The sequence below is a fragment of the Microtus ochrogaster genome, unplaced genomic scaffold (assembly GCF_000317375.1).
Source record: "Microtus ochrogaster isolate Prairie Vole_2 unplaced genomic scaffold, MicOch1.0 UNK106, whole genome shotgun sequence".
Taxonomy (NCBI): domain Eukaryota; kingdom Metazoa; phylum Chordata; class Mammalia; order Rodentia; family Cricetidae; genus Microtus; species Microtus ochrogaster.
In genome coordinates this window covers 19,784-31,630 of record NW_004949204.1, presented here as the reverse complement: position 1 = coordinate 31,630, position 11,847 = coordinate 19,784, and the positions used below count along the sequence as shown (strand labels likewise).

The 11,847-nt window shown below is 45.6% G+C and overlaps 1 protein-coding gene across 1 annotated transcript in view; it reads right to left on the bottom strand.

The window, feature by feature from the left end:
- The window catches only part of Selenoi (selenoprotein I), a 37,506-nt gene extending 26,867 nt beyond the window's left edge, over nucleotides 1-10,639 (bottom strand). The window contains exon 1 of the mRNA XM_005371326.1: nucleotides 10,438-10,639. Coding sequence (XP_005371383.2) covers nucleotides 10,438-10,494 — 57 coding nt within the window. The 5' untranslated portion in view covers nucleotides 10,495-10,639. The remainder of the gene's footprint in view (nucleotides 1-10,437) is intronic.
- Between the last annotated feature and the right edge of the window lie 1,208 nt (nucleotides 10,640-11,847).

The window sequence follows — 11,847 nt, the reverse complement described above, 5'->3', positions numbered from 1 at the left end:
GCTCCGGTGTGTGTGTGTGTGTGTGTGTGTGTGTGTGTGTGTGTGTGTGTGTGTGTGTGTGTATGAGCCCCACGTGGTGCGGGTCCAGTGTGTGTATGAGCACCACGTGGTACGGGTGCTCCGGTGTGTGTGCACCACGTGGTACAGGTGCCAGTAGACGCAGAAGAGGGCACTGGATCCCCTGGAATTGGAGTTACATGTGGTTATGAGCCAACCAAGTGGATGCTGGGAACTGTATCTGAATCCTCTGCCCTTAACCACTGAGCCATCTTTCCAGTCCCCTCGCTAGCAATGCTTTAACTTTATTATGGGAAGCTCCCTTTACTGGTGCCCTATTAACAGTACCATATTGTATTTGTATTGTTTTGTGTCCAAAGGACAATTTTATTGGTTCCCTCACTTAATATTATAAAGTATACAAGACAATGTTAATTGCCACTTGACAGACTCTAGAACCGCCTGGAAGATGGGCCTCTGAGCATGTGGGGAGCATGTTAACTAAGATGGGAAAATGTCGTCTCAATCATTGGCCATTCCCTGGGCAGGGAACCCTGGACTGTAGACTGGAGAGCACCAGCTGAGCAGCAACAGCATCCAACCCACGTCTCCCAGTCCTGGATCTGATGTGTGCAGCTACTTCCAACCCCTGCTGCCTTGGCTTCCCTGCCAGCACTGTGAGGCAGAGTAAGTCCTTTGTCCTCTAAGTTGTGTTTGTCAGGAGTATTTTATCCTAGCAACAGGAAAGGAAACTAACATGAGGACTATCAGTCTCCCATCTTACAGATAAAGAGGCTATAAAACCAGATCAGCACAGCTGATAAATGGGAAGGTCTAATTCATACATCCTGAGTTCAATAAGATTAGTCATCTGAGAACACGCCAGTGAAAATGACCGCCTTGCTGTGTGAGCCAGACTATGCTGTCTTGACAGAGCCATAAACTCCTACATCAGTGGGTCTCAACCTTGGAGTCACCATCCCTTTCACAGGGGTCACATATCAGATATCTTGTATATCAGATACTTATATTACAATTCATAACATTAGCAAAATTCAGTTATGAAGAGGCAATGTAATAATTTTATGGTTGGGGTCCCACATGAGGAACTATATTAAAAGGTCACAGCCTTAGGGAGGTTGAAAATCACTGTCCTAAATTCAATGCACTAAAATTAGAAGCTCTCCCAATAAAGATTTTTCTCTCTCAATGTATGGTACAGGGCTGGAGAGATGGCTCAGCGGTTAAGAGCATTGCCTGCTCTTCCAAAGGTCCTGAGGTTCAATTCCCAGCAACCACATGGTGGCTCACAACCATCTGTAATGAGATCTGGTGCCCTCTTCTGGCCTTCAGGCATACACGCAGAAAGAATATTGCATATATAATAAATTAATTAAAAAAATGTATGGTACACACATCTCAAGGTGATTCCCAATGAGTCACACCCTTGTATCTCCTTGATGGGTCATTCTGCTTCCCTAAGGGTAGAACCTGTGGCTTGCTTCTAATCAAGAGAACACAGCAAGGATGATGGATGTCACTGTCTTTTCTAAAATGTATTACAAGCAGAAGTGTGAAGGCCAGAGGTCATCCTCTGGTGCTATGCCTCAGAAGCCATTCACCTTTCTGTTTTGAGACAGAGTCTCATAAAGGAACCTGGCTCACTGCCTAGGCTAAGATGGTTAGCTAGTGAGCCCCAGGACCCATCTATCTCAGTCTCAATATTGGGTTTAAAGCATGGCCCACCAAGCCTAGCTTTCTTGTATGAGAGCTAGGAATCTTAACTCAGGCTTTCATGTACTTTATCAGCTATCTTTCCCAGCCAGAGAGGAGACAAGCTGAAGCCTGCTAACACATTCTCAGTACTTGGGAAGAAGAGGCAGAAATCTATCTAGTAAGAGGCCCACCTGGGCTACACAGCAGATGCTACCTCCAACAAAAAAGACCTTAACAGCAGAGCCCTTGCTAGTATGGACAAATCTCTGGACATGACCTTCAATACCACAAAGGAAAAGAGGAAGAAAAGAAAAAGAAAAAAATCACAGTTACTTGATGTTTGAGAGCTAATGTATACATACTAGAGTAAGATGATGTCTCCTTCACATCCATTTCTTGTGATATAATTGAGTATTTCTTTGATGCAGGTAGTTCTCAACGTGTGGGTCTCAAACTGGACACAAAGCCAGATCCATAGCATCAAGGCCCCAAGAGTGGGCCCAGGCAACCTGCCCTTTTTATTTATTTACTTGTTTGTTTGGTTTTTTGGAGAAAGGATTCCTCTGTGTATCTGTGGCTGTCCTGGAACTCTGTAGACCAGCTGGCTTTGAACTCAGAGCTCCACCTGTCTCTGCCTCCAGAGTGTAGAGATTAAAGGCATGTGCCACCACGCTAGGCTCAGGACCTGCCTTTTAACAAATCCTTCTGTCCCAGCACTCAGGAGGCAGAGGCAGGCGGATCTCTGTGAGTTCGAGACCAGCCTGGTCTACAGAGCTAGTTCCAGGACAGGCTCCGAAGCCACAGAGAAACCCTGTCTCGAAAAACAAAAAAAAAAAAAAAAATCCTTCTGAAGGGAAACTCAGTGCAAATTTGATTCATGACTGAAGGAAAAGCCGCTAACAAGAGCTCAGTGGCCTACAAAGACACCTCATGGAGGTAACTCCAAACATGACATTGTAAGCAAAAACCAAATACAGTTTTAATAAACACCAAGTACCTATTAAAAGCCTACTAAATGCAAGAAAGCACTGTGCCACAATCAAGAAACAAAAATACTAACTGTAAACTTAAGATGCGTTTGGTGGGGGATATGAACCCTAAACAAAGTTCCTCCAGTGTCTTTGTGGCTATGAGGCTCTAAGAACTACACCCACTGACAACGTGACTCAAACAGTAATGAGCTCTCATTCTAGTGAGCACTGCCATTTATATCTGCTAACAAGTCAGAGCAGACTGGAGAATTACAGCCAGGGAGAGATGCACAAGCCACGATGACGAGCAGGTCCACCTCAGGGAGGGAACGGAAATACTTATTGAGGAATGGCATATCAAGCATATGATAAATACATAGGCCCCTGTAGATTCTTGCATAAGAGTCATATTTGAGGAAAAATACTTATTCTGCCTGATGTGTTACGTATATAAAAACAGGAAGAAATCTGAAAAGACCACAGAACCATAGGATGATCTGACACATGCCTACAATCCCAGCCCTTGGGAGATGGGCTGGGCCCTTCCACGTCCGTCATTCATCAAGATGCCCCAGAAACTTTTACCTACAGGCCAATCAGAAGAAGCCATTTTCCCATCTGGGCTTCCCTCTTCCTGGATGACTCTAGTTTTGTGTCAAGTTGACAAAAAACACCAAGGTTTCTGTTTCTGTGTAGATTGGGACCTTGGATCCCGGGTGTTTGAGAAAAAGCATCATGTACTTCAAGCTGGGCTCTTACCGAGACCCTCTGAGAGTAAAGAAATGTGGCACATGCCTCAATTTATTATCTGCCCTAGAGAAGATACTTCATCGTATAAAGCACACAAGGACCTGAGTTCGATTCCTAGCACCCACAGAAGAAAGCTACACCTGGTAGTACATAAATGTTACTTGGTATAACCTCAGAGTGAGATGAGTAGGATGATTTTCTATGTTACAAGCTACTTAATGTTACACGCAGGGAAATGTGAATGGCAGTTTTCATATGCTTAACACTAAACACTATATACCAGGCACTTGGCAAATATTAACTCGTTCAACTTTGAAAATGATCCTGTGACGTAAGAACTATCAAATTTCACAGATGAGAAAAGCTAGAGCGATTGGATTGTCTGTTAAGGACCACACAACAGAATGTGCATACTTGTACTTAAATATTAGTCCCAAACTATTTAATAAAAGTATCTTCATTCTCAGACCTGTGAGCAAAACATCGTCCCTTTTTATCCAGCTTCACTTTCTGTGTCTTCAGTTCCTGCCCAGTGAGGTAGGGATGTGGGCTCTCCCTTTAGTCTGCACATCCACACCACACACTACCACCCACTAGTCATTGGGTAGGGGCCAAGGTTTAGGGGTCGGGTACTGTGGGATCACATTGCTTATACTCAAAGATGATACTCCCCAACTCCTATGTCCCTCAACTCACCACTAGGCACTGTGTGTTATGTGATCACAAGAAGGCTAGAGTGAGTATTTTGACAGAGATCAAGAGAAGCCATGTTACTGGAACTTTTATTAACGTATATTGCTGTTATCAACCCCTTGCTGTACCTAAATTACAAATGAAACTTTGCCATAGGTTTGCTTGTCTCTGCAGCAAAATTACATGACAAAGTTGTGTTACCTCAGGGTTGAGGTATTCACTGAATGTCCTGGAATATACCAAGCAGACAAGGGAATACAAGACTCAACTGAGTGCACAACCAGCAACACACCCACCTGTACCTCTTTGGTTTCCACTGTACATTTTCTCATCTGCAGACCACTAGACACATATCCAACTAAGCATTTACTAAAGGCTATTATTCCAATCTTACATCCTACGTACAAAACACAGCCAGTACCAACAAGGAATAGCTTACACTTCATTCCTAGGTTTAAGAGGCAGCATATCGTGAAGAACACAAACTCTAGATCCAACCCCTGGTGTCAAATCTCAGTCCACTGCATTACAAGTGGAAGGAAGGCTTGGGTGTTCCCTCCACACAGCACCTGAACATGAGAACTTTCTCCCACTCCTGCTGAATCTCTCCCCTGACCGACAGAACCTCCCCACCCACCCTCCTTCTGCTCCTTCTGAAAGATGCCTTTCTCTTCTACTTGCAGAATAGAGTTCTTCAAGAGACATTTGAAAGGGAAGGAGGGAGGGAAGGAGGGAGGGAGGGAGAGAGAGAGAGAGAGAAGGGAAAAGGAATGAGTGAATTGGAGACATGGTCTTGCTATGCTACCTGGGTGGTTTTGAATTCCAGCCTCAGCCTTCTGAGTGCTGGAATTACACAGATGCATCAGCACACCTGGCAACTGTTTATCTTTACCTAAAACCCCTAGAGTATTTCCAAGGCTTATTAATGCACATACTAGAAATAATCTCATCAAGGCAACTAAGGTCCCAATGATGATGAGTTATTCTTGAGTAACAGTTGACATCTAGGTATTGCCATATTTACATCTAAGATGATACTGCAGACAGTCTGCAGTCACAGTAATCAAAAATCAAAAGGTCAATAATTTCTCATACTATTTCTACTGAGATTCAGGAAGCATTCTAGTCTTTGAAATTACAGAAACTGTCTCTAACAGAGGACCACTCGTTTACAAACGATGGTGTTTTGTTTCTTTTTGTTCTTTTGAGACAAGGTCTTGCTAAGTAGCCTAGGCTGGCCTCAAATTCTTGCTAATCTGCCAGTTTCAGCCTCAAAGTGCTGAGATGATAGGCATGTGCCCAGATTATAGGCTTGAGTGTTTTTTAGAACAATTAATTTTGTTTTAATTTCTAAGTTCACAAACTATACTTATTCATGTGCCCTCATCCAACAAAAAAATGCCCTCCCCAAAAGGTTATTATAAAGTCATAGGGCCTGTCATCACAGCACTTGGGAGGGACAGGGACAAAGACCAGGTGTTCTGGGACATCCTTGTCCACATAAGACTTTGAAATCAGATTGGTCTACAAGAGACCCCATTACACACACAAAAAAAATAATAAAGGAACTTAAAAAAATCATTTTAAAGCATTATAATACAGTGCTTCACAAAACCCTGCCTCACATGACAGCTACCTCCCTCAACCTAGTCCACCTACCTACCAGATCCTGAGTCACCCTGGCTTCTCCTTACCTTTTATGTGCCCCTACCCAACTCCTGGCACCACCCCCAGCTACTCATCCAGTTACCATGTTCTGTCAATCCTAAATCAGGGATGGAAAAGGTCAAATGAACAAAGAAGACCTATATGTGATGTGTGGGCCAGCAGGGACATGACAAACTGGAGAGCACATACTCTATTGATTTATTTATGATTTGGGTTTTTTTTTTTTCACTTTCTTCTTGCTGTTTAAGACTGTTTCATAGTCTCTAGGGTGGCCAGAAACTTGCTGTGCATTGAAGCTGCCTGCGGTCTTCCTGTCACCTCCTCAAAAATGTCAGAGTCATAGAAGCACGTTCCTCCTCCCCCAGTCATCTACTCCCCTCCCCCCTTTTTAAGACATAGTCTCATTATGTATCCTTGGTTAGCCTGGATCACTACGTAGATCAGGCTGGCCTCTAACTCACAGGAACTCATCTGCCTCTGCCTCTCTGGTGCTGGGATTACAGGCATGTGCAATCACACCCAGCCATATACCTTTTTAAAAAGAAGTTAAGCACCAAGGCTGAATAAAAGAGGAAGTTCAAGGATGGTGTTGCCCAATGTTCTGATTTTTCAAAAGCATCTGGAAATCTGGACTTTTGAGGGAAAGATTACTTTTTAAAACAAAGTAAGAACAAATTAAATGCATCTGCTAGATAAATTCAGTATGAGCTTTCCAACTGTGACCTGTATTTTTAGAATCTCGTCGCCCTTGCTAGGTGTGGTAGCTCATGCCTGTAATCCCAGAACTAGGCAGCCTGAGACAGGAAGATCAGCAGTTGGAGGTTAGCTGGGCTACAGCAAGACTGTCAAGGAGAAAAGGAGGGAGGGAAGGAGGGAGGGAGGGAGGGAGGGAGGGAGGAAGATAGATCTCTGCTCTCTTGGGGGACACAGTGCTGCAGACCTGTCATCTCAACACTCTGGACACCAAGGGAAGAGATCATGAGCTTAAGGCACATTGGGACACAGACAATCTCTATTCCCTCTATTCCTGTAATATCCAGGCCTTCAACACTTCTTAGGTAGGGATGTAGTTATTTATTGGCATCAGAATCACTTGGTGGGGGGTAATCACTGCCCTGACACCAAGTGATTCTAATGCCAATAAATATGGGCCACAGACACTAACCCACAGAACAAAATTACTCCCGCTCTATCAGGAGCCTGACTTCCTTGCCAGTTTCATCTGCCATGCCACCATTATACTCAAACACCTTATTTTGTGGTTCTCAGAAAACCTCTCCACCATCCCGCATCTCCTGGCCCTTATCTGACAGGGTGCCTTTCCACTTTTACACTCTCTCTACTCAGTTTTCCTCTTTCTAGACTGCCCCTGCCTTCACCTCTGAAGTCTTCATCAGGTCTAACATCCACTCTCACACTATCAGTGTATGCTGCCTCTGTCCTTCCCCACAGCACCTAGAACTTAGGATCTGTACTCACTGTTTAATAAAGATTTGTTTACCTGCCCCTATGCCGCCCGACTGGGCTCTGTGATGTCAGGAATTTCAGCTTAGTTGAAATTGTAAACCCCGGTGCTGTGCCTGATGAGTGAATGCCTGTCGAATAAATAAAATTACACGGTATGGCCCAGGAAGACCGAAGGCCAGTTTGGATTCTGGTTCTCCAGCTTTGCTATCAGGAAGCAAAGACAGTTTCTCTTTACAACTTCTTCACTGTAATAGTAATAAATTCACAATAACTACAGCCCCGTATCAGGCTGTTGTGATCGGTCACGTTAATTAACTACAAACTAGCAGGAGCCAACCCCTGAAATTCTACTCTTGAAACTAAACAAAATTTAGCTCATTTCTCCCCTTAAAGCGAAAGGATACAATGTGACACCAGCTGCAACACTATAAATTAAAACGGGGTCTGCCACAGGTCTGACTAAGCAAACAACAGATAACCCATGAAGGTATAGAGTCCCTCGTGAGTCTCACAAAGGTGGAGTATTTCACCACAATGTCTGAGGCTACTCTTAGGAACAATGGCACTCGCAAATTGGCACATTCATATTCAAGGTGAAAATTCAAAAGAAGCCTTCCAGTACCCACATGTACAGCTCCCTTTGCCATATTTAAAATTCTTCCTTTTCTGTCCATTTTCATTCCTCAGTATTTACTGGGGAGCTCTGTGGCTCAGGATGCTGTGGAGACACTGATCACATTGAACATGACAGCCACCAGCCCCACCCACCTAGAGCTCCTGTCCTAACATAGAAAGCAGACTTTCAACTAAGTATGAAACTAACTGCCGAACAGGACTGTGTGAAACACTCTGCCAGAAGACGCGAGTTACTCAGAGAGTACATAAAGCAGAATCCAGCCCAGGCTTCGTCAGTACTGAAAACCACCCCTTTCTGGCCACAGAAACCTAACTACCTCCTGTGTGCACCCCTCTTGGCTGCGATCTGTGCAAGCGCCAGGTTTCCACATGTGGCTCTCAGATGCGCCTCTAGGGATGATAAAGAAATTCAACTGGTTCAAAAGCAATTTTTTTTCCACCAGCTGTTCTAGAAGTATCATTTTTTTTCCCCTCTGTATCTTTTGGCTGGATTAGAAAAGGTCACAGCAGAGAATAAAAACCTCTCTAAGTGTAGTGACTGCACATTTGGGGGTGGTGTTTTAGCTCATGAAGCTGTGAAGCATGTGCTCTCTGAAGACCACACAATGAGAAGGGGATTGAGAAAGACAAGATTTCTGTGTACAATTCACAGGCCAACAAAACTGAACACATGAATTCTTTTTTCCTTTGGGTACCTCTGATTCATTCTTTTAATATAAATGTGGTATGGTATTGCACAAAGAACCTTCTACTAGAAGAATGATAAGGTAATAAATTCGTATTTAATTTTGGAGCCCCCCCCCAAAAAAAAGCCTCATCATAACTAAAAGGACATCAACAAACTATTTTGGTGAATGAACGCTGGGGCACTTGCTAAACTGACCTTTGTTTTCCAGGACGATAGGAAACCTACTGTCGGATACAGGAACTGAATTAGATAAGGGAGGAAGGGATCGCCACTGAAAACCACACTGAAATGTCTGATAAAGCAGGACTCCTGTCTAGCGGAAAATATAATCCTAGAGAAGGCGGTAAGGAAAACAGGGTTCACTAAATAAATACAATTGCTTTTTTATAAAAACTTGCTCTAGGCTGGGCTGTGGTGGTGCATGCCTTTAATCCCAGCACTTGGGAGGCAGAGGTAGTGGAGCTCTGTGAGTTTGAGGCCAGCCTGGTCTACAAGAGCTAGTTCCAGGACAGGCTCCAAAGCTACAGAGAAACCCTCTCTCAAAAAACTAAAAAATAAAAATAAAAACTCGCTCTAAATGTCAGGTTCTAGTAAGAAGAAAATATTTTAGCTGTCAATCTTTATAGAGTGCAGCATAGATACTGAAAGAGCGGGAGCTAACGACACAACAGGAGGCATTAAAAGCCTTCTGCAGTACAAGTTATAAGGCCCCGACCAAAGTTAGGCTCTGGAACTTCTCCCCAGGTACAGTAAGACAAGTCACCACCTCAATTCAGAATGGTATAGCCCGATGCTGCTTCAAAGAGGGATACCCTTTGGCCTTCTAAAGCTCCTAGGGGTTCAGTTAAACAAAATTAGATTCCCACCCCCAGATATTCATTCATTGTACAAATGCTTGCTAGTTGCCAACTGTGCAGTGTAAGCAAGCCCTGCGCTTCAGCCACGCCTCATCATTTGGACGTTCTAGTCCATTCGACAAGCACATTAATTTCATAAAGGAACAGGTTGCCCTCAGGAAGGCATAGCAAAGATGAAACACTAAAGCCCATTATTTCAGGCGAAGATAACAAGATGGCCAGTAGCTCCCTGGTGGAAGTGCTAAATCAGGGTGAAAACCATCATTATTTCCTGGGGGTCATTACGTGTCAGACACTTTTCAACCCTTTACAATCCGCTGAGCACGACAGAAACTCACACTTGGGCTACGAGCCTAAACGAGAGGCTGAGTGGGGTTTCAACAAACAGAAACTTGACTTTGGCATTGGGTTTCTATGTACTCGAAAGCCCGCGCGCTCTTTGCACTACACAGTTCCTTCCAGTGCATGTCTCAAGCACCACGCCAGCGCCAGCGCCACGAACCACAGTGGAAGCCTCTTTCCAGGGGCAGGGTGGGGCGCATCTGCATCAAGGCCTGGAAAAGTCATTTCCCCTCCCTCAGCATCTGCCACGGGACCATCCGGATCTCCGAAGTTGGAAGCACTGACAGGCAGATGGGAAGTTCATTCAAAAGAAGCCCAACAAAAGGACACAGAAGGGAACAGCCCCCTCTCTAGAAGAGGCTGAAAAAGCGCAGCCCTGACAAGTATCAAGGAAAAGGAGAGAAAGAAATTATCTCACTCTCTCCGGGTGCTCTAAGGAAAAGGCAGTTTCCCGAGGGGTGCGGAGCCCGGGCGGCGGGCCTAGAATGATCCCACGCTCCCTGACCGCGAGCTCCCCTAGGATCTCCGCAACAACGCCCGCCGGCGCGCCACGCGGCAGGCACAAGGTGACACGGACCGCGCCGGCCCCTCAGCCGCCAGGGCGCGGCCGGGGCGAGGGGGAGAGGGGCGGCCGCCCGCCCTCCCGCTCTACCTTGTACTTGTCAAAGCCGGCCAGCTGCTCCGGGCTCACGTATTCGTAGCCAGCCATGATGACCAGAAAACCGAACGCCCACTCCGCAGCGGCAGCGACTCTCCGCGACAGGGAGATGAAACACGAGCAGCGCACGGCACCGTGCAGGGCTGAGAGAGCCTGGGCTGGTAAAGAAGGTAGAGGCGCGCTCCTCCCACCGCGCACGCGTAGCCGACCCAAGGCGCAAGCGCAGCCCCCCGCGGCTCCCGCCCACCCGGTATGGACACCGCCTTTCGCACGGCCCGCCTCCAGGACAGATTCTATCCAATCGGCACGGGCTGGCCAATGCCAAGTCCCGCCCTCCCACTGTCTTCGTTGATTCATTTGCTGGAGTCAAATTAGGTGAACTGAAGTAAGAGGAGAGGTGAAAGGTCACCTTCCCAGCAGCCTTTGCTCTTGTCTCTGGTCTAGGACCCTCGGGGTGACTGTGTGGGATTCCCTTATAAGCTTGTGGTCTGGGTGAGTGTGTGCGAGGAAGCGCGGGAGGAAGGGCGGGGCCGGGTGCCTGCCGCGGCGGGCTACGAGCTCCTGGAGCCTCTGTAGCCTGAGTTGATGATGCTGGGCGAACGGGAGACTGGGAGCGGTCCAATAAAGGGACTTAAAAAGCCATCGGAGTCCATCCCCCTCTGGTCGGTGTTGCTTGTGAACTTTGGACTGCGTCGTCAAAATTGCTCTGGTTCAATTCGGTGCGAATTCCAATTGCTTAAATCTCCACGATCTCCCATAAAACCATTAATCTCTCGGTTTCGATGGAGCCTTAACTGTTTGTAAGGACTGGTGTTTTTACACAACTAGTTCCCAGTGCATTGTAAAAAGAGTAGGTCATCAGTGGTTACTATGTATCTAATAATAGGAAATGTTTAATAATAATTGCTACTTTTTATTGAGTGCCCTACCTGCCGAGAACTTTGCATACATTATCGCCAACCCACTAACATTGTGATGAGGGGTATTTCCCCCACTTCCCCTAGCACAAAGCCAGGAGTTGCTTATCCCCAGTACCAGCAAAAAGAAATTCAGATTTCATTACCTGTCCAGAGACACTTATTTGGTTAGAAATGGTCAACCCAATTAGAAATATAGTCCTATTAAAATCACTACCTCAGTGAGTCTGCCAGTTTCCCAAGTTCCTGAAATAAGGGCAATTAATTTGAAATCTCTTTTTATGTTCCTTAAGGTCATTCACTTAACAAATACTTACTAGAACCTAAGATGTGCCAAGCACAATTTTTGGCTATATCCTCCCTAAAGTCTAGGGGGTGTGCATGGGTGGGGTTGTCATTTTTTGAGACAGGATCTCATACTGTCATCCCAGGTAGTCTGGAACTCACTGTACAGCCTAGACTAACCTCAAATATCATCTCAGTCTCT